At 30.9% G+C, this 24072-nt stretch overlaps 4 protein-coding genes and 1 long non-coding RNA gene across 5 annotated transcripts; 3 read left to right on the top strand and 2 right to left on the bottom strand.

The window, feature by feature from the left end:
• Window positions 1-206: 206 nt before the first annotated feature.
• Window positions 207-2309, top strand: LOC127253899 (uncharacterized). Its single transcript, XR_007839359.1, has 3 exons — window positions 207-293; window positions 1781-1943; window positions 2052-2309. It is a non-coding gene; the product is annotated as an uncharacterized LOC127253899 (long non-coding RNA).
• A 2311-nt stretch (window positions 2310-4620) lies between these two features.
• LOC127253585 (serine/threonine-protein kinase D6PKL2-like) lies at window positions 4621-10589 on the top strand. Its single transcript, XM_051278238.1, has 2 exons — window positions 4621-5242; window positions 9619-10589. The coding sequence occupies exons 1-2, from the start codon at window positions 4668-4670 to the stop codon at window positions 10463-10465; spliced, it is 1422 nt and encodes a 473-aa protein (XP_051134195.1). The 5' UTR covers window positions 4621-4667; the 3' UTR covers window positions 10466-10589.
• A 2403-nt stretch (window positions 10590-12992) lies between these two features.
• On the bottom strand, window positions 12993-14902 carry LOC127253558 (cytochrome P450 94C1-like). Its single transcript, XM_051278206.1, has one exon. It carries the CDS (start codon window positions 14679-14681, stop codon window positions 13176-13178), a length of 1506 nt encoding a protein of 501 aa, XP_051134163.1. The 5' UTR covers window positions 14682-14902; the 3' UTR covers window positions 12993-13175.
• A 1974-nt stretch (window positions 14903-16876) lies between these two features.
• On the bottom strand, window positions 16877-17785 carry LOC127253560 (uncharacterized). Its single transcript, XM_051278208.1, has 2 exons — window positions 17387-17785; window positions 16877-17302 (listed from the first exon to the last, which is right to left on the bottom strand). The coding sequence occupies exons 1-2, from the start codon at window positions 17408-17410 to the stop codon at window positions 16877-16879; spliced, it is 450 nt and encodes a 149-aa protein (XP_051134165.1). The 5' UTR covers window positions 17411-17785.
• Window positions 17786-18318: 533 nt separating this feature from the next.
• On the top strand, window positions 18319-19403 carry LOC127253559 (uncharacterized). Its single transcript, XM_051278207.1, has 2 exons — window positions 18319-18628; window positions 18713-19403. The coding sequence occupies exons 1-2, from the start codon at window positions 18605-18607 to the stop codon at window positions 19136-19138; spliced, it is 450 nt and encodes a 149-aa protein (XP_051134164.1). The 5' UTR covers window positions 18319-18604; the 3' UTR covers window positions 19139-19403.
• The last annotated feature ends 4669 nt before the right edge of the window (window positions 19404-24072 follow it).

Below are 24072 nucleotides of genomic sequence, written 5' to 3'. Positions count from 1 at the left end.
CTCCCTATCCTCTCGAATCTTCTGCGCTCCTGCTCAGGCAAGTATCTTGAGAATTTTCCGAAAAATTAACAGTTTTATTAGGTAGAAATTTGAGTAACTATTCGTTTTCCCCTTGTTTTTGATCTGATGGTGGTGTGATGATTCGGATCTGTTAATCTAGACAACTAGATGTCGATGTTTTGAAAGTCGCTTCTTATCGATTGCAGATAAGGAATTCTAGCCTCGGTATTTCCTCCGAATAGTTTTGATAATCACTATTCTTAACGGAAGATCGATTCCTCATTCTCGTCCAGGTAGTCACTGTTGTCAGGGAGGTTTGTCAGGTTGATTTTTATGCTTTGATATACTGTGTATATACACTCTTTTATATTGTAGTCTCTGTTTATAAACTGTGATTTTTTACTACATGTACTCGGCAAAGCCTTGGTAGAATTTGTGTGATAATGATATAACTAGATTATGCATAGTGTGAGAGAGAAGGCAATATCTGGTAGTATATGGTATGGCTTTCTGCTGTTCTACATATTCAATGGAGATTGTATGTATAAGGTAAGTAATAGAATGTAGGCTAAAATGAAAACAAGAAAACAATGAATTTTTTTCCTGATTCAAAGAATGGACCTATAGAGAAAACCAATTTTCTCGTCTAGCATAAATCTTAAAACTGTTTGACCTGATATCAATAAGTTATACTCCTTCCGTTGGGGTTTTGTAGTAGATTAAAAAATAATAATCTCTTCGTTCAGTTAGAAAGTATACATATTTTTATGTTGGGACGTCCAATTACAAAGTAAATATTTCATTAAATACCTCACTTTCCACAAATAACCCTCCTTTACATCACATCATTACTATTACACAAAAAGCAAAGCTAAAAATGTCATTACACTACTTTTAACTACTCACTATAATTAAAATACTATTATTTCTTAAACACCAAGCCAAAAGTAATTGTATACTTTATGTGTGGACGGATGGAGTAGTATTTTATTGGTTAGTAGAAGTAAATAAGAGTTTTTGACATTTTTGTCCTTTGACTTTATAATTGTGTATGTATAATGGTATGTTTGTAATTTAAGTAAAAGTTAAAAAGGTATTTTTGTATTAGTGTATGATTATTTTTTCTAATAGTATGTTTGTAATTTAAGTAAAAGTTAAAAAGGTATTTTAGTATTAGTGTATGTTTATTTTTTCTAAAATAGAAAAGAAATACTTTGAAATGAGACAAACTAAAATTGTGAAATTAGTACTTTGAATTGGGACGAAGGGAATATATATATATATATATATATGGTTAGGGTTAGGGGGCTTACTTTAATAAGCATATGGTAGTAATCCATACAACATATGCTGCAATTGATGTCAGTGCAAGGGTTTCATGTTAACATAACTCAAATGCAAAGTATGAATTACAGCACATGGTGATATTTTTTGGCTATGCGCTGAGTAGTTATTTATGTGTTGATTAGGACTAATCAGCACGTTGTTTATTAGCCACCCTTGTATATACATATGCATATTTGCAACAATATAAAGCAATGAAGAGAATCCAAGCCTGCTGTTGAAGGATGTTAGGGTTGTACTGCCTTATTTTTCACCTTTTAAAAGAATATTCAGCTCATCTTTCTGATAATGTTCCAACCGAGTGACATAAATTTATCATAAGTGATTATAATTTGGTATAACTTCACTTGATTGCAGTTTGTGTCTAAAATTCACCTTTGATATCTCTCTTTTAACTGTTTGGAATGTCGAACTGAATTATGGGTGTATAATGCAGGATGTCGGAGCCAGAACCACCATTTAGGCCGAGAGAGAAACTCATCGAAAAGCAGAAGTTTTTTCAAAGTGTTCATAAGCATACATATTTAAAAGGACCCTACGATAAGATCACTTCAGTTGCTATTCCTGCAGCTCTTGCCGGTGCAGCTCTGTTTATGATTGTAAGTGTTAATTTGTGTTTCATTTCTCCGTAATTTGGTCATTTTCTGAAGGTCGCATACGGGTTTGATTTTTTTATTTTTTATTTTTTCTTGAATTTGTTTTTCCAGGGAAGAGGGATCTATAACATGTCGAATGGAATTGGGAAAAAGGAATAATGAAATTTATGCTATGTTGGACTCCTCATTCGAAGGCCGAGCTATTAAACAAAATGGTAATGTGATTTCTTGTTTTAGATTATCTTCGATTTCGGAGGCTGGTAATATATGTTGATGTGGTTTCTCTTTGGTGAATGACAATGCTATCTTGTATGATTTTGTTGTGATTTTAGAACTTGATAAATACTTGGCCTGAGTCTTTTTTTTAAATCATGCTATTAGTTTCTTCAGGCAACAGAAAATTTGTGGATTTTGTTGATATTTATTTGGATATAAATGTTTTCTGAGAAAAAAAAAAGTGTTTTTAATAGAAGATCTCGATGGTTACTTAGTAAATAATCAGTAACCAAACTCGAAATGAACAAAGCCATCGTTTTTTATGTTTGCAAATTAACGGTGATGAAGCACATTTCTCTTCGTGAGACCTATAGAAATAACTCGAAAAGTAAGCGTGTTTATTTGAAAAGACTTAAGTTGGCCCATGGAGCTAGTCTAATTTCGCGTAAGTTGCGGCCCAGAGTATTAAATTTAGTTGACGGACTAAAAAAAGTTAATTAGCGAACTGATAAAATATAATTTTATTGCTAAAAATGAAACACAGTTATTTCTTATGAAGGAAAAATTAAAAATTATAAATAAAAAAAAAAAAGAGAGGTTATTGTATTTTTTACGATAAGCGGAGTATTTGTTAAGGTGGAAGAAAAAAAAGTTTAGATGAATAAAATTATTTATAAATTTAATAAAGTATATAAAATAAATAAATAAATAAATTACTATTTAAAACTTAAACACAAGATCCAAACCACCAACCAATCACTTTATTGTAATATTGAAAAAGTTGTGATTGGGATTGGGGGAGGGAATGTTGTGTCCTATTTTTCTAGGCTTGTTCTCGTAGGGTTCAAATGATACCATTCGTCGGTGTTAATGAATTCTTTTACTTTCATTGATCAATTTTAAAATTATATAATAAATATTAATAATTATTCCTCTGTCCCAAATATTTTATAATATTTTTTTTAAAAAAAAGTTTTACTGTAATATTTTTAAATTTAGTAATAATTAATTATATTTATATACTTTCTCCTTCCAGTTAGAAAGTATACATATTTCTATTTTGGAACGTCCAATTACAAAGTAACCATTTTATTTAATACCCCATTTTTTTCACAAATACCTCTACTTTACATCACATCATTACTTTTATACCAAAAAAGTAAGGGCACAAATGTCATTTTACTACTTTTACTTATCCATTATAATTAAAATACTATTATTCCTTACTCTCCGTGCAAAAAATAATTGTATACTTTTAGCTTGGACGGAGAAAGTATATAAATATATATTTCACTTTATCTTATCACATCATTCAAATAAATAAAATAAATATGTATTTTTTCTCTCCAATTATATTATTTAATTTTTAAATTATTTCAAATTACCATACGTTGTACTATCTATCTAATTTTTTATGCGAATTCAAATGTTACGCGATATCTTAGACGAATAAAGTACAATACAATATAGTTTATATGTACATAATAGTTTTTTGAACAAAAAAAGTATATATATATATATATATGAATCCAACATAGTACATTATAAGAGAAAATATAGCATAAGTAAAACATTATTTATATTAATATAATATAAGTAAAATAATAAAACATGATATAAAAATTATTTTATATTATACTCAAATTTATTTTGTATTCAAACAATTATTATTATTATACTTAAATTTATTTTATATTTAAAACATCACATAAATTTCTATTTATATCGCATCAAATAACTATTAAATTCAACTTAAAAAATTGAAATTCAAAAAATAAACCCACAAACAAACACACCCTACATACTTAATTGATACGTGCACAATCAGGCAAAATAGCAGCACAAACACTAATGATGGTTTAATCTAATCATAATCATCGACTGGATGTATACTTACCTTGTACACCCTGCAGTTATTATTGTACTTTTAATTGTATTGATAATTTCATTTTGTCATCGGTATATACATGTTAATATTTTAAAACTCAAGTTAAAATCTAAAAAAAATATATAATTATAGATTAAAATTAAGATAATTGATTAATATAATTAAAATTAAAAAAATTATAAATTAAATTTTTAAAAATAAAAATAAAATATATAATTATTTTTTTAAAAAAAATAACAAAATAAGTAGGACGGACGAAAATGAAAATATGTACATGATAAGTAGGAGGGAAGGAGTAGAATTTTGACTTAAACATTTATATATTTAATGTATTTTGTTTTTGTAATCAATTTTAAAAACACTCATAATAAAAATAAAAAAATTCAATTTAGTCATTTTGCTAAATCAATAAATTAATTTTCATTTTTCTTAACAACCGGACATATATACACATTATATTAAAATATAAATATAAATATAAATATATTAATATTAATTGTCTATATGTCTTCATTATTTTATTTAAAAAGTGGGGCCCACCATGCTAATGCCATATAATAATTATTAATTTCCCTTCACTGCCCAAACAGACTCACACTTCAGAGAACCTCTCCCCCACCGCCATGGATCCGCACCTCTCGCCGGACGACATCGCCGACGACTTTCTAAGCATGAGTTTCAACTCCACCACCACCGCCACTACCACCACCACCGATATCCACCGCTCCACCAGCTCCGGCTCCGACTGGACCAATTCCTCCTCCGCCACTCCCCTCAAACCTCATTACCCCTCCGGCGACCCCCGCTGGGACTCCATCCGCCGATTCCCCTCCCTCTCCTTCTCCGACCTCCGATTCCTCCACCGTCTCGGCGCCGGCGACATCGGTTCCGTCTATTTAGCCGAACTCAAACCGCCGCCGCCGCCGTCGTCGGAAACGCCTAAATCGGCGGTTCCTGGCGCCGTTTTCGCAGCAAAAATTATGGATAAAAAGGAGCTGGCGAGCCGTAATAAGGGAGGGAGAGCGAGGACGGAGAAGGAGATCCTGGAAATGGTGGAGCATCCGTTTCTTCCGACGCTCTACGCCGCCATTGACTCCCCGAAGTGGTCGTGCCTTTTGACGGAGTTCTGCCCCGGCGGAGATCTGCACGTCCTCCGCCAGCGTCAGCCGTGCCGGAGATTCGCCGAATCGGCGGTCAGGTACGCCGTTGATTTTATCGCCATTTTACATTTACTCTTCGATTTAGGGTAATTAGGAGTTCTCCTCCCAAATCTCGTGTAGTGGTGGAGTGATACTGTGCGACGCACCTGCATGCACCGATCGTATAATAATGATAATAATAATAGTAATAATAATAATAATGATAATATTTCTCTGTTTAAATATACCTTAACAACCAGTCATTAGTAACTTTCGATTTAGATATATTTTTTAAGAATATTTATTTATTTTTTATACAATAAAATGTGAATTGAACTCTATATTTTTGTAAATATATTTCCTCCTTAGATTAAAAATAATATTTACATTCGTCCGACTCTAAAAGTCTCATTTACTTTTTGCGTGTTGATATTTGAATATTAGTTATTATATCATGTATTACATAAAAAAATGACAAAATTAATTTTATTAGTGTTTTATAATACTATTATAATTATAATGACATTTATCCAAAAAAATTATGAAAATATAAGAAAATTTTTAATATTAAGTAGAATAGCGCAAAAGGTAAGTGAGACTTTTAGAGCGGGACGAAAAGAGTAGTATTTTATTGAAAGTGTGTAAAAATTTTTGACATTTTTGTCCTAACTTTATGTATAAGTAATTGTACGTAAAACAGTATGTTTGTAATTTAAGTAAAAATTAGTATTTTGATATTAATGTATGATTATTTTTTTTAAAATAGAAAATTGATACTTTTAAAGTAAGATAAACAAAATGATAAAAAAAAAAAAGGTATTTTAAATTGAAACGAGCATAAAAATAAAAAAATATTTACTTTAATAATTTCGGAAAGTAAAACTATAATGAATAATACCACATCAAATTTTCAATGCTTAATAGTCATCAATTCAACACTTTTTTTTTTTTTTTTAATCTTAATGGGACAGGGAGAGTAATATGCAATAACTAATTTTCTATAGATATTGTTAAAAATAAATTAAAGACATAAATAATCAGGTGGTATTAATTAATAAACTTATTATTATTATTTTGAATAAACAGCTTTTGTGAGCTTATTATATATGTACGTGTGGATTCATCTAATTGTAGCTATTTGTATGTAGTAGTATATGATTTGATATTTGAAATAATTAAGAAGATGGAGGGGAAGGGAGGGCCTTGTTGGTGTGAGGCACTTTGAAAAGATTTGGGAAATGTATTGTAGATAAATTGATGGATATCAATAATTATGAATTATGATCATAGAAGACAGATTGAAAGCAATGTGTCATACTGAGAAGTAGGATCGTATATGTATATAGGTGGTGTGTGTACATCCCATGTGGGCCCCTCTGTGTCTGCCCAATAGTGTCTTCTCTCTCTCTGCAGTTCTGCAGTTCTGCAGTCTTTAGCTTAAACTGAAATGCACTGTAGGGAGCAAGGATACGAATGAATTACCCACCCGTGAATAATGGTAAATTTTTTTTTTTTTTTTTTTTTTGAATAATGGTAAAAGTTTTCAGATGCAGGCTGGTTGGTAGTTGGGGAATAATGGTCCTATTAGTTACTCTCTGTGTCTTTTAAAATTGTAGTATTTATTTATTTATTTTGGTTTATCTTTTAAAAATATATATTCTCATTTTTTATTTTATAAGAAATTATACCAGTTTTTATATTATTTTACTATAAAAGTAACAAAAAAAGATATCAATCAAATTCCCACTGATTAAAACCTGTTCTGAAAAATTTTGAGCACAAAGTTGAAAGACTAATAGGGTATTTTGTATTCTTAGAAGAATAGATGGGGAGATCAGGAGAATGTGGATAAATCTTGATTGCTTTGGTTCTAATTTAATTTCCATTATAGTAGATCTCTGATTTAGGAATTCCACAATCAGCTGAAAGTATTTTAAAATGTAAAAACTTTGCAGAAAAAAAATAAAATAAATAGAGTGTAATTGCATACCAATATTTTAAATAATTTTTTTTGATATTTAGGGGGAAAATGCATATCTTTACTGGCAAAGATTTACCTATAGTTGAGGCATATGTGAAGATGTGTTTAAGTTACTCAGATCTATCTATGACAGTTGGATTGATAATTGTTTCTTTTATTATGGTTGACTAACACAACATGCAAATAATTAATCACGTGTAGTGTGTAGTGTGTAGTGCTTTGAAGAAGGTCCCTTTATTTAGAGTCCGGAGATTCTTCGTTTATACAGAAGTTTTTTAAATCTTGAAAATTTTTACAAGAGAGTGAGATAGTTTAAGTATTTTATTTGATAAATACTCGTTCGTCCAACTCTAAGGGTTTCATTTACCTTCTGCGTCATTATACTTAACATTAAAAATATTTTTATATTTGTATAATTTTTTGCAAAAATATCATTATAATAGTATTATAAGACACTAATAGAAGTATTTTTGTCATTTTTTCTTAATTTGTACTACGTTTTTATATAATAATTAATATTCAAATATCAACACGCAAGAAGTAAATGAGTCCCTTGGAGCCGGACGAAGATAGTATACTTTTAAAGTCAAAAAAATAATGAATGTCAAAACTAAAAATGCATAAATTTTTGTTGTTTGTTGTTTTTATTGGTGTGGTAGTATTTGTATTTGTGTGAATAGAAGTTATTGGTTGGTTAAAATGGAATGAGCCTATCCTATGAAATGGCTACTTTATAGCTGAATTTGGGGGATTTCTTGTATCTTCTTCTAGGCTTTTAATTTTTACTATTAAGAAAATGTATTGTGTGGAGTGGACCCTAGTTGAAAGGATATTTGTTTGGCAATTATTCAACATTGTTGATGCTAGCTAGCTAGCTAAGAAGAAGATGACAAAAGTGGGTTTTAATAGTAGTTGGTATGTTTTTGGAGCTTTGGATTTGTTTAGAATTAATAAAAATTTCAATATAACTTCAAGTCTTTAATTTGATATAAATAAGTTTTAATATAATATTTTAAATGAAATAATAGTAACTTGTCTGTTGTTGATAGAACACAATGCTACGGGCTTAATTGGTTGTATTTTGCGGGATGTTGTGTTCGATTAAAATTTAATTTATTGATGTAATTAGCCTCGCGTCTAGGATCAAACTGACTTTTAGGTTGCGTGATCCAAACATTGTAATTGATTGAAAAACTATGTCGAAGTAATAGCGAATCGAACTTATGGTGAATTGAAATGGTTTTGACATGATATGAGACGATACTAAAGTTCATGTTAGACCATAAAAGAAAGACTTAGTTTAAATTTCATTGCATCCTAAGATTGATGGCTCAAGAGTGACCTTTTATATCGTATTTTAATTTAAACTATTTTCCAATATATATATATGTAAAGGTCCAATCTAGATCAAATATATCTAAAGGGTTTATTGCGTTTTAGTTTTTACTTTATTTTTGCTGGTTAATTTATCGAATTCTCTTAGGTTCCACGACTCTTCAAAGAAAAGTCGTCATATGAACTTAGTTAATAATACGACTAATCTAGTGACTATCTACCATATAATGTTTATCTTTTTAACCTTTCTCGAAGCCCTTTTAGCGGTAAAAGCAAATGAATATACATAACGAAATGATACTCTTTTTTTTCTTATGTACATGTTTGTTAAGAGATTTTGGAAAGGAGACCTTCATTTCATAGTAGGGCCCTAAGGCAAGTAGAGAAACACAACAAAACAGAATAATAGCAGCACTATGTGTTGATATTTAGAGGACAAATAGGGCTCTTATTTTATTTTATTTTATTTTATTTATATATAATTCCCAATGCAATAAGGATTTTAATCTTTGATTTAATATTTTTAGGGGGCCTAGACAACCCACAATTATATGTACTTGGGTGATGAGGAAACATATTGACCCCCTTACTCAAATGATTAAAACATGATAAGTAAAGAATGTTCAGCATATCATTGCATATTTGTTTATTCTTTAGGACAATGGCTTGCTTGAGTATTAAAATATTATTTGATGTGATGTTAAAAAAAAAATATTAAATTTTTTATATAATATTTTAAATAAATAGATAGATATACTTGACTCTAATGATTTTGAGCAAGAAAAGGTAAATACCTACAATCCCATGTGGTTTGTTCTCGTTTGTGTATTTTATTTTAATTTTTTCTGTATCATCGTTTAATTTCCATGACTCATTTTTATTAGTATGTCACATACAAAAATAAAGTCATAACTTGATTCATGAGTGTGTTTGTGTAATATTTATAATTTTCAAATTTTTTGTCGCTGAGATATGAAGAATCGTAATAATATAAAATGATGTTTTGTATGCTTTGATTAACTTATTGTTACGTGTATATATTATATATAATATATTTTTTTGAACTGTTTATATTAAAAATATTAAGCGAAGAAACTCTATATTTCTTTGTATTTTCAGGTTCTATGCGTCCGAAGTCGTCGTAGCGCTAGAATACATTCACATGATGGGAATTGTGTACCGCGATCTCAAACCCGAAAACGTTTTGGTCCGATCCGACGGCCACATTATGCTGACCGATTTCGACCTATCGCTAAGGTGCGACGAGTCAACATACACCCCAGCCCAAGTCATCTCCGGTGCCAAAACTCTGCGACCTAATTCCGATTACGCCCCCGAGCCCGATCCCCGCCCACCCGCCTCGTGCATTCTTCCCAATTGCATCGTCCCCGCCGTGTCGTGTTTCCACACGAAGCGGCGGCGGAAAAAGAAGTGGAGGACGAGCCAACGCGCGGAGGCGGCGGCGGAGCTCTTCGTGGCGGAGCCAATCGACGTACGGTCAATGTCATTTGTAGGGACCCACGAGTATTTGGCGCCGGAAATTGTGTCGGGAGAAGGGCATGGCAGCGCCGTCGATTGGTGGACGTTGGGGATATTCATTTACGAGCTTTTTTACGGCGCTACGCCGTTCCGCGGGGCGGATCACGAAATGACGCTGGCGAATATCGTGGCGCGGGCGCTCGAGTTCCCGAAGGAGGCTTCCGGAACGACGTCGACAGTGATTAGTAGCGCCGGGAAGGACTTGATTACGCAGCTGCTGGCGAAGGACCCAGAGCGGCGATTGGGGTCGATGATCGGTGCAGCGGCGGTGAAGCGCCACCCGTTCTTCGAGGGGGTCAATTGGGCGCTGCTGCGGTGCGCCGCGCCGCCGTACGTCCCGCCGGAGTATAGCCGTGATGATGCCGCCGGTGGTGGTTGTTTCTCTTCTGATGAGAGTTGCTCTGAAACTCACTTTGAGTATTACTAGCTATTATTATATTATTATTATTATTATTATTATTATTATTATGTAATATATTGAGTTTGGTGTAATTTGTAAATAATTAACTATGTGTAATTTATAATGTTACCTACTTTTGGTATTCTTTGAGTTTGCATGGGATAATTTTTCTTAGGTACAATGTATTTCTTTGAATTTTTGCAATAAATTAAAAAATGATAGTGTTTTATTAGTTAGTAAAAAAAAATTTAATATAATTTTAATAATATTTTTTTTTATGTTATTTATATGTTTAGTGATATATTTATAATTTATGTAAAATTAAGGATATTTTTGTATTAATATGTTATTATTATTATTAGAGTATAAATGAGATTTTTATTGAAATAGGCGAAAATAATAAAATTACTATTTTCAATTCGAAGAAAATTAGTATAATAGTTACATCTGATGATATGATTTGTGGTGTTATTATAATCTCAAAAAATAAAAAATAAAAAATTGAGTCGTTCATTTTACTTTTTTTTAGAAACATCATAATTTGTTGTTTGTATATTAAAGTTGTATTCATGTATGATATTTTTCCAAAATTTAATTTTTCAATCAATTTTTTTTAAAAAAAATATCAAATTGAATATTTATTTTTTATAAGAGGAAAAAGAGTACTATTTCTTAAATTAGTAATTGTACTACCTACTTAACATAATTAATACTTTTACAATTTTCAATATATTACACAAATGTCATTATTTTCATATACAATCTAATAAAGTCATTTTTGCTATTTTTACTATAATACAATATAATACTAATATTCAAAGTCTACGTGCAAAAAACAAATGTTACCGATTTTATGAGACGAAAGTAGCATAATATTTCGTATATTGTAAGGAAATTTAATTATGTAATATAATACAGTACAATTACTAAATTAAAAAACAATATTTTTATTTTAAACCGGAGTAAAATGAAAAATAATACTTCCATGCGATGGAGGAAACATGAAAATAATACCTCATCCGTCGTATTGAAAGATTATCGTTTACTTTTCAAACATAAAACTTTGAATATTAATATTATATTTGATTGTAATAAAAATATAAAAATAATTTTATTAATATTATATAATATAAAAATAATATTATATTATAAATTATAAGCATTGTTTATTTATATAGTAATGTGTAAGCACTTTAATAATAATAAATAATAATAATAATAATAATAATATATGAGTGTGTGTTTGTGTCGAGGCACGCACATGGATGCGTGCATGCATGAGAATAATTAATTAATTAAATAAATATATTTATATTTGTACTTGTATATATACCAAATGGCATGTGTGCACTATCTCATTATTCTTTTGGGATTAAATAATTAAAAGTTAAAAAGAATAAATTATACAGTGGGCGGCTCCTTGTGATCTGTTCTGTCCTATAAATATTATTATAATTATATCTGGGCTCGTGTTATCTATGCTAACTGCTATATTAAATAGTACTTTATTATTTTTTCAAATTTATACTACTCCACTAATAATAATAATAATAATAATAATAATAAATTTGGTGGTGTAGGGATTAGATTTGTGATCGTAAGGTCATTGATTCAAACCTCCGACGCCTCAGGTCATCTGCCACACATGGTTCGTTTAGTGTGACTTTTCCGTCGGGTCTGATTTGCAGGGTATTAGATTCAGCCGGGGGTTTACCCAGTGCGCACTTTCAGGTAGTGACTGCAGATTCTCACGTCACAAAAAAATAATAATAATAAATTTGGTGGTGAGACGACTTATATATAATATGATCCCCGGCATTTGAAATTGGATTTTAAGTTTAAAAATAATAAAATTGTAAATCAAAATTTTATTCTTTCTGTCCAATTTATATTATATATTTTTTTAAAAATAATTTATAGTATATTAAAGAAAATTAGTGTAAAATAATTTTTAGATAAATAAAAATAAATGTAGATTAATAAGTAGAAAAATTATACACTATAGATAAAAACAGTTATTTAAGTGGGACATGAATAAAAAAAGACAATAAAAGTTAATAGGAAAGAAATATATATATATATATATATTTTTTTTAGCGTGCGTCAATTCTATGTATAATTTATTTATAATAATAAAGCCTTGAAAATAATGTTTATTTTCCTATAAACACGAAAAATTTAATTGGGATATAATTAGTAACTAATGAAAAATATATTAGTAAAAATAATTATAGATTAAAACTAAAATAACTAATTAATTTAATTAAAATTAAAAAAATTAAAAATAAAACTAAAGTTTATAATTCTTTTTAAAAAATGACAAAATAAATATAATAGAGGGAAATTAAGAAATGAATATGATAATGATAAATGAGAGGGAGGCGAGTATTATCTTTTATTTGTCATATTATTTTTTAATTATTTTATTTTATTTTTATCGATATTATTTTTATATTAAAAGATTATTATTTTTATTTAAACAAAATAGTATAATTAGCTCAAAGAATATCCATTTAACGAATTCAGTTCAATTCAATAATGAACAACGACCAAACAAAGCCGCAGTAGTACCCAACTAACCAACACCCAAGTCAACCCCAGCCCGCCACGTACGACAACCCCCCCCAACCCCAACATGCACGTGATCGTCACGTGCCAAACCGCAATTGGTTCGTTCTCTAACTGTACACACCTCCGCCAAATTTCCCTCTCCCAATTAATTAATTAATTAATTAAATTAAAATCTCTTCCTCTCCCGGACCACCGCCCGCAGCCCGCCGGCAAACGTCGCCGTCAGCCCCGGCGCAAATCTCGGCGCGGCGGCGGAGGCGGCGGCGCCGCCGCCGTCCACCAATTCGAAATCAAATTTCCTAATCACAGAAAGCGCGACCGCCTTCATCTCCGCCACCGCCATATCCCGGCCGAGACACACCCTCGGCCCCGCCTGAAACACCGCAAACTTGTACGGACTCTCCTGCCGGAAAACACCATCCGCCGCCGTCAACCACCGCTCCGGCCGGAACTCCCCGCAGTCCTTCCCCCACACGCTCTCCATCCTCCCCATCGCGTACGGATGGTACGTCACCCTCGTCCCACGCGCCACCGCCGTTCCGTCGGCCAGCACGTCCGCCGCCGCGCAGAACTTCGAATCGAATTGCACCGGCGGCAACAGCCGCATGCTCTCGTGCGCCGCCGCCTGCAAAAAATGCATTTCCCGTAGCTCTTCAAACTCCACCGCCCGATCGGAATATTCCCCCATTATCCGGTCCGATTCCTCCCGGATTCTCTCCACCGCGCTAGGGTTCCGGCTGACCAGGAAAAAAAAACCGGTTAGCGCCGCCGCCACCGTGTCCCGGCCGGCGAGCAGAAAGCTTATCACAATGTCCCTCAGCAAAACGTCGTCGTTTATCGTCGCCATAAATCTCGACAGCAAATCCCCTTTCCCCGATTCCGCCGCGCTTTTCCTCTTATTCCTAATTACCGATTCCGACAACAAATGCACTGATCGAATCGCCTTCTTCAATTCCCTCTCCGATCCCAAATTCAAAAACCTTTTAATTTTCCAGATCGCCGGCGCCGTCGCCGTCGCCCTCATCGCCGACAATCTGGAGGCGGCGTCGAAGGCGGCGGCGAATTCAGATTCCGGCAGGGAAGCTTCCAGACAACCAGGATCCATTCCAAACGAGAATCTACAGATACTGTCAAAGGAAAATCTCTGAAAAATATCCTGCAAATCGACGACAGCGGCGGCGGCGCCACCGCCACCGCCGCCTAATAACGGTAAAAGTCTGGATTCGATTTCCGACCGTACGATCTGGAAGGCGTAAGATCGGACGGACAGGCTGCCGAGTTCAAGGGAGGCGATTTTGCGCTGGAAGAGCCAACAATGGCCGTCGACGTTGAAGATTCCGGCGCCGAGGAGGTCGCCGAGGATGGCGGAGAACTGTTTACCTTTAGGATAATTATCGAACCTGGTTTTAAGGATGTGTAGGACGTTGTCGGGATTGGCGGTGATGACGTTATTGAGGACGTGGACGTGGATGGTGGCGGCGGGGGATTGGGAGAGGAGGTGGGTGTACCAGTCGCTGAGATTGTTGTACGTTGAGGTCCAGCTGGAGGAGAGGTAGCTCCGGCAGGTGTCGCAGCCGCACCGCGGCGGTTTCAGCGCCGCCACGGCCCGCCAGAGGAAGAAGAGGAGCAGAGCGCCGGTGGTTAAGATTAGCGTTGTCGAATCGAAATCCATTTCTAACAACGTTGTCGGGGTTCGAACTCTGTTGATTCTCTCTCTGTATGTATATATAGATATAGAGAGAGAAAGGGGAAAATGGGATTGGACCAGGTGTGTACTTCTGAGGAGGAATGACTTGTCCGGTTGAGTCTCTAGAAGGATTAAATCGGATTTTACTGGATTAAATGGGATTAATTTCAATTTTCTACTATTTAATTATATTCTAAAATATATAAAATCCTAAATAATTATGCCAATATGATTTTGTTAATATATCTTGGAGATTTTGAATGCTTAATCTATGATTTTGTTCATATATCTTGGAGATTTTGAATGCTTAATACTCCCTCAGTCTTTAATCTATTTTTTTTTTTTTTTTTACACAAAATTTTTAAAATATTATTATTATAACAGAATGCAATAGAGATAAAAGTAAAAGATTAAACTAAAATATAAAGATAATGTCATTTCTGTAATATATTGTAAATTAGAAGAGTATTTGTAATATTAAGTAGAGATAATACAATTACTAAAAAAAAATTGATATTTTGTTATGGGATGGATCAAAATGAAAAAAAAAATAGATACATTGTTAAGAGACTGATGAAGTATTTAAATACAATGGTATTTTATACTTTCTCTGTTCCAATTGAAAAAGACATTTTGAAATTTTGTAGAAAATTTAAAAAATAATACTAGTATTTTATTGATTAGTGAAAGTACGCAAGGAGTTTTGATATTTTTGTTCTTTTACAAAAGTATATGTATATGTAACCGTATATTTGTAATTTAAATGCATATAAAGTATATTTTGATATTAGTGTATTATTATTTTTTTAAATAAAAAAATATTTTCGAGTGAAATATACAAAAATAGTAAAAATGGTATTTTGATTCGGGATGAAAAAAAGTATAATACTAAGAATTTTATAAAATAAATAAAATTATTATTAATATTTAAAATATAAAATTCAAATGTTTATATGAAACAAAGAAATAAAATATTAATATAAATAAGTTAAAAACAAACAAACTAAAACATAGTAATTAATGGAGTATATAATTATGTTTATAGTGTTGTAGTATTAAGTATTAATATCTGCAATTAAGTGACAGGTACAGAGACAAAGGTTGTTGTGATGTAAAAAAGGCACGTGGGAGAAAACCGGTATGCAGGCATGAATACAGCGCGCCTAAATAAATTATTAAATGGCCACTATTCAAGGAGTTCGGGTCCGGGACTTACCTTGAATTCAAAAATATAGTACTCCCTTCGTCTCCGAACAAGAGTGACGTTTGCTTTTTGCAAGTAAATTTTTTAATATTAGTATTATAATGGATTGTAGTGAAAAAGATAAAAATATCCCTATTAGTATTGTGTAATATAAAAATAATGGCGTTTGTGTAATATAATATAAGTTGGAAGAGTATTTATTATGTTAGGTAGGTAGTACAATTACGAAATTAGGAAATGGTAACCTTGTTTTGAGACTGACGAAAATGGAAAATGACAATCTTTCAATGGGATGGAGGGAGTATTACTTTAATTCCGCAAAAAAATTAATATTTATTTTTTGCACGTAGATTTTTGAATATTAGTATTATATTGATTTAGAGTGTAAAAGACAAAAATGTCCATATTAGATTGTGTGATAAAAAATGTAATGAAATTTGTGTAATAGATTGAAAATTGTAAGTGTGTTTGTTTGGGGGTTTGAATTTTGAGTTGATATTTGAATAGTAAAAATTTTAAATTTGAATAGTTGTATGATGTGATATAAATAGGTATTTATGTGATATTTTGAATGTAAAATTGATTTTTAGTTGTTATGAAAATTTCAGGAAATCAAGATGAGAAAACAAAGACAAAGAACACAAGAATTTGGTAACCCAGTTCGATCACAAAGATCTACGTCTGGGGGCGCTGCCAAGCCAGGAATTTTACTATAAAGTACGCAGGCACATGTTAAAGTGAGAATACATGGATATTTATAGCCTAAGCCTTTGACAATAATATCCAAATCATATCTCTAAAATCTAAAATATAATATCCAAATCATATCCCTAGATTTTAGGATATAATCAGGCTTCATATTCCAACAATCTCTCACTTGAAGACTGATTTCATCTTCCACTTCAACATACCTCATCCAATCTCCACTCCCCACAATTCGGTGTTCTGATTCGAATCATTTCTTTACCTACAATTTTCAGTGTCTCATCATCTCCAAGATAGACAACACCAAAATTACCTGTGGTATAGGATTCCATGATTCTCGAATCACTGCATGAGTGGAATGACGTTCGACCAAAATCCATGACTCCATTGGACTGCTGACGCTCAGAATCAGCGCATCGGATATCTCCTCCGTTGCGTTTGCTGAACCCTGATCCTTCTCCGGCGCCCTGCACTGTCGTTTCAAGTGCCCCTTGCAGTTCCAATATACCACCTGACTTGCATCTTCCTTGTCCTTATTCTTCGGCTTCAACTTTGACCATTCTTGATCTTCACCCTTTCCTTTTGCCTCAAATCTAAATTCAGTCGAGACATTCTCCCAAAGGGTTAGTCGAACCGCACTCATCGTCTTCCTGTTGATCTTCTTGTATTCGGCTTCATCCATGTCTTCGGATTTCTCCTTCAATACCGCATCTAGATCTTTACCATTCATGTAATCTTCTATATGCATATTTTAGAAACCGAAGTTCATACCATCGAATACCTTGACAACATGACGATCACCCATCTTGACTCCCACAAACAAACCTAAGGTTCACTTGATATGAGAGCACATCGGATATTCCGCTGCGTTTGCCGAAACCCTTATCCTTCCCTACCAACCTTGCACCGCCTATCACAAAGGGACTCGCTGCCTGACCTACCAGTCGGGACCGACCCAACACCGCCAGGAGACTTTCGACACAAGGCACCTCCGCAGGTCACAAGGGATTCCCACAACGATCCAACGTCCGATTCCTCTCAATCCACCCTATCAACGAACTAGGCTCTGATACCACTTGTTATGAAAATTTCAGGAAATCAAGATGAGAAAACAAAGACAATAGAACACAAGAATTTGGTAACCCAGTTCGATCACAAAGATCTACGTCTGGGGGCGCTGCCAAGCCAGGAATTTTACTATAAAGTACGCAGGCACACATGTTAAAGTGAGAATACATGGATATTTATAGCCTAAGCCTTTGACAATAATATCCAAATCATATCTCTAAAATCTAAAATATAATATCCAAATCATATCTCTAAAATCTAAAATATAATATCCAAATCATATCCCTAGATTTTTAGGATATAATCAGGCTTCATATCCCAACAATATGATTGGATGAGGTATGTTGAAGTGGAAGATGAAATCAGTCTTCAAGTGAGAGATTGTTGGAATATGAAGCCTGATTATATCCTAAAATCTAGGGATATGATTTGGATATTATATTTTAGATTTTAGAGATATGATTTGGATATTATTGTCAAAGGCTTAGGCTATAAATATCCATGTATTCTCACTTTAACATGTGCCTGCGTACTTTATAGTAAAATTCCTGGCTTGGCAGCGCCCCCAGACGTAGATCTTTGTGATCGAACTGGGTTACCAAATTCTTGTGTTCTTTGTCTTTGTTTTCTCATCTTGATTTCCTGAAATTTTCATAACAAGTGGTATCAGAGCCTAGTTCGTTGATAGGGTGGATTGAGAGGAATCGGACGTTGGATCGTTGTGGGAATCCCTTGTGACCTGCGGAGGTACCTTGTGTCGAAAGTCTCCTGGCGGTGTTGGGTCGGTCCCGACTGGTAGGTCAGGCAGCGAGTCCCTTTGTGATAGGCGGTGCAAGATTGGTAGGGAAGGATAAGGGTTTCGGCAAACGCAGCGGAATATCCGATGTGCTCTCATATCAAGTGAACCTTAGGTTTGTTTGTGGGAGTCAAGATGGGTGATCGTCGTGTTGTCAAGGTATTCGATGGTATGAACTTCGGTTTCTAAAATATGCATATAGAAGATTACATGAATGGTAAAGATCTAGATGCGGTATTGAAGGAGAAATCCGAAGACATGGATGAAGCCGAATACAAGAAGATCAACAGGAAGACGATGAGTGCGGTTCGACTAACCCTTTGGGAGAATGTGTCGACTGAATTTAGATTTGAGGCAAAAGGAAAGGGTGAAGATCAAGAATGGTCAAAGTTGAAGCCGAAGAATAAGGACAAGGAAGATGCAAGTCAGGTGGTATATTGGAACTGCAAGGGGCACTTGAAACGACAGTGCAGGGCGCCGGAGAAGGATCAGGGTTCAGCAAACGCAACGGAGGAGATATCCGATGCGCTGATTCTGAGCGTCAGCAGTCCAATGGAGTCATGGATTTTGGTCGAACGTCATTCCACTCATGCAGTGATTCGAGAATCATGTAATCCTATACCACAGGTAATTTTGGTGTTGTCTATCTTGGAGATGATGAGACACTGAAAATTGTAGGTAAAGGAATGATTCGAATCAGAACACCGAATTGTGGGGAGTGGAGATTGGATGAGGTATGTTGAAGTGGAAGATGAAATCAGTCTTCAAGTGGGAGATTGTTGGGATATGAAGCCTGATTATATCCTAAAAATCTAGGGATATGATTTGGATATTATATTTTAGATTTTAGAGATATGATTTGGATATTATATTTTAGATTTTAGAGATATGATTTGGATATTATTGTCAAAGGCTTAGGCTATAAATATCCATGTATTCTCACTTTAACATGTGTGCCTGCGTACTTTATAGTAAAATTCCTGGCTTGGCAGCGCCCCCAGACGTAGATCTTTGTGATCGAACTGGGTTACCAAATTCTTGTGTTCTATTGTCTTTGTTTTCTCATCTTGATTTCCTGAAATTTTCATAACATTAGTATAATATAAAAAATAAAAAATAGGTGTTTGATTTGATGTTTTAATTGGAGGGGGATGTGATGAATAGTGGATATAAAATCCAATCCCCCAAACAAACATAGTATCAATTATGTTAGGTAGATAGTAAATTACTAAATTAAAAAATAATATCATGATATCCTTCTTATGGGACGGAGGGAGTATTATTATGTAAAAAAATTCATATATTATATATATTTATTATTTTTATACTTTCTCAATCCCTTAATAATTTATCCATTTTTCTATTTTTCTCTATACAATAATATCTATTTCTTTTTTAGTAACTGTATTTTCTACTTTAACATTACAAATATTCTTTCAACTTATAATATATTACACAAATGTCATTACCTTTACATCATACAATACTAATAAGATTATTTTAATCTTTTCTACTTTATTCATATCACATCCCAATATAATACTAATATTTTTAAAACTCCGTAAAAAAAAAAATTAATATATATCTAGGACGAAGAAAATATTATTTATATAATTTTATATCAGCAAATTTTACGAAACAAACAGATCCTTAGGCTAAAGTTTTGCACTTGTGATGAAAAGAGGACCAAATATAAAAATAAGGCAAGCATTGATTACTATCAACTTTTTTTTTTTAATTGTAATCTTATTTTTTATAATTGAATATTGTTATAATAATATGTGGCCAGAGATTACTCTTTTTACTATATATTACGTTCGTAATTTTATTTTATAAATAAACAATATTATCATTATAATTTTACTTTTATTTTGTACATTTAATATGGATTATATGTATCTGCTTTTATTTTCTTCAACAATTTATCACTTGGGGTTTGTCCATTTTGTGTTTTTAGATGAAAATGTTTTATATATATATTAAATATGAAAAATTGCATTTATAATATACAGATAATATTTTGTATTGAATTGTTGATTTTATTTTTTTTTGTAAATAAATAAAATATATATTATCATAACATTATCATAATTTACATTGATTAGCCATATCAATTTCAAACAAATGTTGATATAAATTTAGGTTCGGCCGGGGTTTACCCAGTGCGCACTTTCGGGTAGCGGCTGCGGGATCCCGCGTAATCCAAAAAAAAATGTTGATATAAATTTAATTTTGTATATTGTATATAAGCATATTTGTTTGAAAATTAAATTTAATTATGTCAATATTTAGTGTTAGAAATTATTGTATAGCTAGTCCATGTCAGCACATAGATAATATTTCGGTTGCGGATGACATTTGTCAACGACTACGGATTATCGCAGAGACTTTACTTAAACAATAAAAATAATAAAGGATCGCATATACGAAATAAAAAATACATTTCTCTTACTTTTTATTTTCTTTTAATTATTTGTCCATAAATTTTTTCTACTTTCTAAATTGAAATTATTTGTACATAGAACTTGATCAATATATGTCGACTATAAATTTATTTAATTTTAGTTTGAAATTGAAATTTTGATTTGATTTTTAATTTAAATAATAATTTAATACGATGTTTTATGAGATAAATAATAAATTTTTTATTGCAAATCATTCCGACTAAGTAGTAGTAATTTTTTTTGAAACATAAATCAAATACAACCAAAGTATTTTAAGCCCTATTTAAATAAAAGTTATGAAATTTTGGGAACATTTTGAAAATATAAAAACTTTGGCATTTGATTCATATTTTGTGAATGAATATTTTAGATTTATGTAATATTGTTTTTTATATATTAAAAAAAAAAAAACTATTGAAGAATAATGTCAGGAAATTTTAAAAATATCTGTAAATAAAGACATTCTAGATTTATTTGAATGATTCTAAATAAGCAAAGATGTAGAAAAGTAAGAGAAAAAAAATCTAAGGTGGTAATTTTCTATTATTTGATTTACATTATAAAATCATATTATTTATTTATATGTTATTTATACAAAAATCAAATTTAAAATATTTTAAGAATACAAACTTGTGCTTTTTGAATTTTTATTTTTTTTTCCTTTTAAATAGTCTTTAGGGTATGTTTGTTTAATATTTTGAATTTTAGCTTGTGTAGTGTTTTAATGTAATCTTCTATGAGATAAAAAAAAAACATCTACAAAATTTACAAAATGGATTTAATTATTTCATCTACAAAATTTTCAAAAACCTAAATATAAAAAATTATAAATAAGACATTAGACTTTGTTCATTTTATTTATTTTTTGAGTTTTTTTTTTTTTTTTTTTTTATTATCATACAATATTTACAATTATCTATAAACTAATTTATATATATATATATACAAATTATTATATTAAATTACTATAAATAAAAAATCAAAATAAAAAAGTAGGGGTGTATATAAAAAAAAATTTAGATAATTTAAGGACGACGTATTATTGAATGCAATATTTTTTAAGAAAATTTAAAAGTTATACTATAGTGCAATAAAAAGATAAAAATTGTTATTTATTTATATATGAACGTGAATAAACCTAAATAAAGATGCAATCCTGACCGTAGATTTAGTCCGGTCCGGTTCAGTTTGGTACAGTCAAAAGCCGGCGGTGCTTATTGTTGATCTGATACCGGTCCGGTCTGCCTGCGTGCCTGACTTGACCACTTTACAAACAACGACCAAATCAATACCACTCTAATATTTTATTTTATAAATATATTATAACATTAATTAATCTTTTAATTAATTTTCTAAGCAAGAGGTGGATGCAACTAATTTATTGGTCTTTCATTAATTGTGTAAATTCAAATATGGAGTGGGACCAAAATCTGACCTTTTTATTTATTTATTTATTTATTATTATTATTATATTACACATATTTATTATTTTTTGTACTATTATTTATACAATTTTATATATTTCATATAAAAAAAAAATATGTTTGAACAATTTCACATAAAAAACACATGTTTATTTGTTACGTAAAATTTGTTTGTACTTCCGTTGATTATTTACAATATATATATATTTTTATTTTAGATTGTTAAATTACAAAATAATTATGTTCTTTTTTAGTAATTATAAACTTTAATTTTTTTTACAAACATCCTTACTTTATTATTAAATCGTTATTTTTATATTAAAAAATAAATACAAAAATTATGTTTACATTACTTTTAACTATCTATTACAATTAAAATAATATTATTTTTCAAACTCTGATAAAAATATACTTTTAAAGTGAACGGAAAGAGTATTAAATTAAAATATGTATAAAATATCATATAAATTCAAATTTGATATTTAATTGTAAGTATATATTTAGTTATAAATATTTTACACAAATTAAAAATAAATAAATAACTTAAAAGAAATAATATTTTTTTAATAACTTAAAGAAAAAGATCACATGAGCAAATGAACAAATTCATTTGACCAAGACAAACATAACAAGATAAAAATAATGTATATTTATGGTGCCTCACTTTATCTTACAAACGAAATAAAATAATATTCCCCATATATACTTGTATACATAGAGAGAAATAAATAAATAAAAATGAAAGTCAACTTGTTTGGAGCAATTACATTAGCAATAAAAAGTTATTGTTTTCTAGGTTATGTACGAGAAATTGTGTTAGATAATATAAAAACTAATACTTTATATTAAAAAATTAATTTTTATGAGTGAATAATACATATATTATAATAATATGTATAAGAAATTTTAATATATCAATTTAAATTTTAAAAATTAATATTGATATTTTTCAAAAAAAAAAAGAAAGACCTGGTAATATAAAAAAAATTGTCTGGATTAAAGAATGGCCTATGGGAGTTTGGAATTAATATATTTTGAATTAATAATAAGCCACTTACATAACTTTCACACCTTATGCAAATTGAAACATTCGATTTAGTTTATTGCACAATTAATCAATTTCTACTTAATTTATTTCATGGTATAATAGATTTATAGTGCCTAATTAATTCGAAATTATGCATGTGAAATTAAGAATATTTTATAATGTTGGAAAAAAGTTAATTAATTAATTGATTATTAGGAAAAACAATATATTTAATACGAGAATTAAATGTCATGCGTGACGTGCATTTGAAAAGATATTATAATCAATAGTATTTATTAATATATATATATATATATTATACAGATGGGAAATAACGTTTATTAATTAAAAAAATTATAATTATAATATGCATCTTAAAATAATAAAATATAACTACAAAAATCCAGTTGTAGTGTAAAACTTTGATAGTATTTCTAATAAAATAAAAAATAAATATATATCAACAAATTTAGATTAAGATCCTGCTTGGAAACAGCTTTTTAAGAATTTTTAAAAAGTTAATTTAGGTGTTTGATAAATTAGCTTTTTGAAAGAGTTTTTTGGACCTAAAAAGCTAGCTCATCTACCCAACGTTTTGAAAGAACTTTTTTATTTTAATTTTGATTATTCCTTATTTATCCTTAAAACTTAATTATTTATTATATATATAAATATATTTTTATAGCAGTATTTATTAATTATTTTTAA

The sequence above is a fragment of the Andrographis paniculata genome, unplaced genomic scaffold (assembly GCF_009805555.1).
Source record: "Andrographis paniculata isolate CXL003 unplaced genomic scaffold, ASM980555v1 Contig51END, whole genome shotgun sequence".
Taxonomy (NCBI): domain Eukaryota; kingdom Viridiplantae; phylum Streptophyta; class Magnoliopsida; order Lamiales; family Acanthaceae; genus Andrographis; species Andrographis paniculata.
Note: the sequence above shows the minus strand (reverse complement) of the source record. Positions and strands in the feature narration are given on the sequence as shown.

Excerpts from the sequence above, each read along its gene's own strand:
- LOC127253585 (XM_051278238.1), top strand. The coding sequence starts at position 4,668 with ATGGATCCGCACCTCTCGCCGGACGACATCGCCGACGACTTTCTAAGC. Across the intron at positions 5,243-9,618 it reads TTCGCCGAATCGGCGGTCAG|GTTCTATGCGTCCGAAGTCG; the intron begins GTACGCCGTTGA and ends TTGTATTTTCAG.
- LOC127253558 (XM_051278206.1), bottom strand. The coding sequence starts at position 14,681 with ATGGATTTCGATTCGACAACGCTAATCTTAACCACCGGCGCTCTGCTC.
- LOC127253560 (XM_051278208.1), bottom strand. The coding sequence starts at position 17,410 with ATGGGTGATCGTCATGTTGTCAAG. Across the intron at positions 17,303-17,386 it reads GTGATCGTCATGTTGTCAAG|GAGAAATCCGAAGACATGGA; the intron begins GTATTCGATGGT and ends GCGGTATTGAAG.
- LOC127253559 (XM_051278207.1), top strand. The coding sequence starts at position 18,605 with ATGGGTGATCGTCGTGTTGTCAAG. Across the intron at positions 18,629-18,712 it reads GTGATCGTCGTGTTGTCAAG|GAGAAATCCGAAGACATGGA; the intron begins GTATTCGATGGT and ends GCGGTATTGAAG.